Raw genomic sequence first — 5,647 nt, forward strand, 5'->3', positions numbered from 1 at the left:
AATGTGAAAAAAAAACAATGCCATCGTTGCTTTGTTTGCTAAAGGGTATTAAAAGATATTTAATGTCAGTTATTTAAATAACAAGAAGAAAAGTTGGTATTTGTTACTGAGAGCGATGCTCCCTTCAGAGATGGTCTCAAATCCAGGATAACATGTGAACCAGGAATCCAAACCTAACCTCTCCCACCTTCTATTTATTCCCTAGACTAGGGGGCAAGTCCCCCTTTATCTCCCTTTATTAACTCTGTGGGAACTTACAGAAAATGCAACATTAAAAACTGACTGTGTGAAGGTGTTGTGCACAGTCTCTGAATAGTGACATATAGAGGGTATTTTTGTAATTTCCCATTAAATATGAAGCAGTTGCAGATATATCTGTATTGCTTCCTACTCTATATTTTGAAAACAACTTGGTCTCCTGCCTCGTTGACAATGATACTGTGGCAGTACTACATTTTTCCTCCTAGAGACTAGTGTATGCCTTCAAAATTGGTGGAGTATCCTTCCATGACTGATCATATCAACCCTGTCAGTCATAAATGTTGGCAATTTAGCCACCCAGCCAAACACTGTCACTCCACAGCCCACTATCCTCTATTTGCCCAACCCGGTAATGACCGTTCACGTGTGTCAATTATGGTGGCTCTCATGATGTATTTTATAGGAGGTGCCCTGCTTACAAATTCCAATCTAAGGAAACGGTACTTAAATTCAAACTAGGCCTCATTCTATATGAAGCCCGACAGGAAGCACATAGGCAAGGTTTTTCTTTTTCTACTTATTCCAAAACTGTCCTTTGCTTGGCTTCCCTCCCATCTTCTCAAGCTGTCTTAGCATCTCCCCTGGTATCTCTTCCCCATACCCAAAACCATCCTACCAGGCAATTTCCTTTTCCAGTCTAGATCCAGATACTCCAATCTTTACCACTTTCTTACTTCACCCCACCTTTTACCACATCCTGTCCTACACCTACCTTTTCCTCTGCCCCTCGAACATCTATCTACTCTTTTCCTCCTTACAAGAAAACCCTTTATGCAGACCTCCCCACCCAACTTGCCTCCAGAAACTCTTGATGACATCCAAAGTATCCTAAACATTACCCAAGAGAACACACTGCTCCCTCTATTCCTGTTTGCTCTGCAAGTATTTGCTTATATCCATCCCCCTCAAGTTTCCCCTATCTATCTTCCTCCCACTCTTTCCCAAAACACCCCATCCTCTCCTCCTCCATGTGTACACTATTCCTTGAACTTTTGATTTAACAAGAGGGTAGGTAGAGCTCTGCTGCAAATGTGGTTGTTTGTTTGCCTCTGGATGTTTGATAAAAAACATGCTCAGGCTACAACTCATAACATGTTAATGTCCAATTTGCACTGTTGCTTAATGTTGTAAACTGAGTCTGTGGTTCTGTGCCAATTCACTAATTTTTAAAAGTTTTATGAATTTTCTTGTACAAAATCTTTATTTAATAAATCACATCACTGACAAATTATTTCACTGCTTCATTACTCTCTCCGCACAAGTTTGAATATAGCATGGCTCATCTTGCCATACATGTGTGGTGGATGCTTTGTCTTCCAGATTGGGGTTGGGGGAAATGTTGTAGACACAATGTGCTATACATATCCCCCCCCCCCAAATTTCCCTGGTACCTTTAACCCAATGGCGCCGGGTATAGAAAATTAAAAAAAACTCTACGCTCTGGCGAACGGTGGCAGCGCGCCGACTCTGAGCGCGTGAATTCGGTACATCAAGCCGAATCATTGCCTCGGGGCGTTTTGGCGCGGCGCCGCTGCGGACAGCCGCATGCCTCACATCGTGCGTATTGTTATGACGGCGATAGCCGTGACCCGTCGCCATTGGCTTAATGACATCTCATGCTTGTGCATAATGGGGGGATATTGGATTGTAGAGATGGAGAGAAATCCACTGATACAAAAATTGTCAAGATTGGTTATCTAAAGGTATTCTGAATATTTACTTGTAATCATTTATCCATAACAGAAGCTTGCCCTTAACTCCTAAGAGTTAATTTTCACATCTTGCAAGTTATCTGACTGACCTTTTGAGTATTGTCATGATTTTGTTGAGCCTTTTAGCAGAGGTAAAGGAGCATATATTGGGCTAAAGGAGTTGGTAAATGTTTGCAACAGGACTGCTACTGTCAGCACTTAACTCATACCATGGGGGGGGGGGGGGGATTAAAAGTGGAAAACAAAAAAACCCAAGCCAACGTTCAGCCATGGAAATCTAGACCTTACATGGCGCGGATGAACAACTCTTCCTAACTAGGAAGAGTTGTTCTCGCCCAATTGCTACATTTCCCTAGCTGAGGGCTCTGCCCCAGGACCCCCTCCCATCCACTATATTTCCTCAGCCATTGACTCCATCTTAGTACACCTCTCCCAGTTGCTACTGACTTAAAATTTAATGTTACAAATTTTTATTTGAGGGTGGCTAGCAAGTGATGAATCTCAGAAGTAGTTCTCCAGCTGGAACACAGATTTTATATTTTACCGAATTTAATGTTATTCCTGTTATGTTTTTAATTGTCATGTTGGGAAAGAATTAGAAAACACAAGTAACAAACTTCACTTTTGGAAGGAGTAATGAGTGCTGTGACAACAGGACTGTCAAGTTTGCTTGCACTCGTATAGATTAAAAGTAAATGTATATAAATTAAAATACAGAACAACATTAAAAATCATGTGCATTTTTAAGTGTGACATTGACCATGAAGTCATGAGCTACATGTGAAAAGACAGTTTGTGTTTCCGTTCTTTGCCGTGAGTTGGGAAGGCTGGATTTAGTCATAGGAGGTGCTTCTGTAAATTTTGAGATCGGTAAATGTAGTGTTTCATTGCCCACAATACTAAGGTCATAGGTTTTTTCTAAGTTGAGTTTTTTTTGCATCTGTCAAATTTTATACAAAATACAGCACTTGGAGGCTAACTTGAGCTTTTGATGAAAAGTATGACACAAAGCCTGAAATTTGGAAATGCAAACTACTATATTCAGGCCATGCAGACATGTGCATTGAAAAAAGTTATAAGTATATAATTATCAGCCAGATTCTTCAAGCATTTCAGGAAAGATTGATTCAGTCATTTACACAATGAAAGATGTGAAAGGCCCATGGTTAGCAAATAATATATTTCGTTAACAATGTGTTGAAAGTTATTGATGTAATAGGTAGTTGGGAACTCTGTGTATGCCAATTTGTAATTGACAAACCTGAAAGATGGGAGTAGAAAGAATATAAACAGTTGTTTATTAGTACTTTATCAAAATGTATAAACATAATTACAGCTTAAAGAAAATACATACAACATTCATTAGTTATGTTTTAAGAAATTGGTTCTGCCATCTAATTAAGTTTTGCACTTCCTAACCTACTTTACAGTAATCTCTCCTCCCTCTCTCCCCCTCTGCCTCTCCCTCCCCCCCTTCCTTCCCCTCTCTTTTCCTCCCCATTTTTTTCCCCCCCATCTCTCCCCATCCTAGTAATTCTAGTGTTCATTTATACATCATCATTTATAATACAGTGCATTAATAGTTATTTTTTGTTTCAGGTAGAGTTGAAACATAAACAATGGCCAAGTCAAAGAATCATACCAATCATAACCAGAACCGCAAGGCTCATCGGTAAGTATAAAAAAAACTTTGGCAAATTAATCCAGTGACACATGTACTTAATTTTGTTTACATACAGATGGCTCCAAAAGCACTTAGTTAACCAGGTTAATAATACAGCCTACCTGACTTCATGTTTTACCTGACTTCATGTTTTACCCCCTTTTCTTAAATTTCAAGAAAAAAATTGATTTTGTGTTTTAATTCATGACCTTATATTATTAATGTTAAAGTTTATCATATGGTATTTGAATCGGGTTAAGCTGGCAAGACTAGGTAAACTGTAAACAAAATTGATAAAGAAAATCATGGTAGATAGTATATGTACCTGGTGCCAAGGATTAAGAATAGAGGTCCTGGAAGTAATGGTTATTAAACAGTTATGGATATTAATGTGTATATATGTAATATATACACTTAGTCCTTTTCATGGAGACTTAATTTTGCTGCTTTTCTTCCACAGTAACCCCATCCGCAAGCCTAAGGTGCTGATTCACGCATCTATGGGAGGAGTAAGTTATCTTGTGTATTTTTTATCTTTGAAATAAGCTTGCTCAGTATTTAGAATTTGATATAAGGCTTTTGTCTACTCAAATATTTCATGTATAATCATGCACCTGAAAAATATTTGTAACCAAATGATGATTAAAGCCCAGTTAACAGGTTCTTTTTACCTTCTCTTGCACACAGGTGGACCCTAAGTTCCTCAAGAACCTGAAGTATGCACGCAAGCACAACCTTACACCCAAGGCACAGATGGAGAGATACAAGGAGAGACAAGCCGAGAAGGCTGGTAACAAGGAATAGATGGGTTGACTTTTGCCATCCCACACACCACCTTGGGATGTTCTTCCTTGCATTTTGTAATACAGAAATAAAGAAAATGTAAGGTTGATCTCTTGCTTGAATATTTGTTTCCTTTTTGAATGTGCCTCATTGAAGTGATATGTTAAATGGTGTTGAACATGGAAAATATCTTACAATGTCTGAGAATTTGAACCTATAAGATATATCCAGTTTTACAATATAATTAATTGCCTATTTCAAGATATGCAGAAAATGATTGTTTAAAAAATGACAAATCAAGCAGTATAATTTTAGAAAAGATTGTGAAAAATGTTAACTATAAACCAACTCCCAAAAGATGAACAAAAATGTGCAAATATAACATTTTTTTTTGGCAAAATCCCTCTAATTTTTTTTTGCCAATACTACATATTAGGAGCATAATTTTATTATCATATATATTAAAATTTCCTGCAGCTATTACAGTATTAGACCAAACTGTAGTATGGCATTAATAGTATTATTTTAGTTCCATTATTTCTCTCACAGGTTACCATTCTACTCCCATAACCTACCAGTTACACATTGCTAACTATTTTTGCTGGGGGCTTTGTCCCCAAGCCTCGTGCTATTGTTATATTTGAATACACCACTAAAGACCTCAGATGTTGATTTTTTTCTTCAATAAATAAGAATACTGGTTACTGAGTCAGGATGATGAACTAAAAAAAGAATGACCTATGAACTTTTTTCCATGGTGTGAAGCACATGTTTTAGGTGGCAGGGTCATCTTTCATGAAGAATTTAACATGGTTGAGGTAAAAGTCATCTTAACATATAAATAATATATTGGTTTACCTTTCACCCTCCATGAACAAAACTGCAGGCACGTATTCATGTTATAATCAGAAAAATCATTAGCTGCCTTACTAATTAATTGATGTGATATCTATCTTGATCTAAAAGTTATTTTATATACTAACATTGCAACAATAAATATATAATACCTATCCATTTTAAAGTTCTCCATATATTGTGGGGTTGCTGGCATGGAAAGGTTGGCAAGGTCTCTATATATCCTTGTGTAAATCTTTACTACAATTTTCTCTCTCCAAATCAGTTTGGATTTTGTGGCAGCTGAAGCACAGCTGATCCTCATGCATACTTCGAAACAAATCACATCAGCATTTGCACGCTGAGATTCAATGTTTTTTTTTCATCTAGAAAA

The 5,647-nt window shown here is 37.4% G+C and overlaps 1 protein-coding gene across 1 annotated transcript in view; it reads left to right on the forward strand.

Annotated features, from left to right (window-relative positions):
* Positions 1–4,528, forward strand: part of LOC125044478 (60S ribosomal protein L29-1-like) — a 5,313-nt gene extending 785 nt beyond the window's left edge. Inside the window, exons 2-4 of the mRNA XM_047641167.1 lie at positions 3,573–3,645; positions 4,097–4,145; positions 4,324–4,528. Coding sequence (XP_047497123.1) covers positions 3,593–3,645; positions 4,097–4,145; positions 4,324–4,440 — 219 coding nt within the window. The 5' untranslated portion in view covers positions 3,573–3,592 and the 3' untranslated portion in view covers positions 4,441–4,528. The remainder of the gene's footprint in view (positions 1–3,572; positions 3,646–4,096; positions 4,146–4,323) is intronic.
* The last annotated feature ends 1,119 nt before the right edge of the window (positions 4,529–5,647 follow it).

The sequence above is a fragment of the Penaeus chinensis genome, chromosome 35 (genome assembly GCF_019202785.1).
Source record: "Penaeus chinensis breed Huanghai No. 1 chromosome 35, ASM1920278v2, whole genome shotgun sequence".
Classification (NCBI taxonomy): domain Eukaryota; kingdom Metazoa; phylum Arthropoda; class Malacostraca; order Decapoda; family Penaeidae; genus Penaeus; species Penaeus chinensis.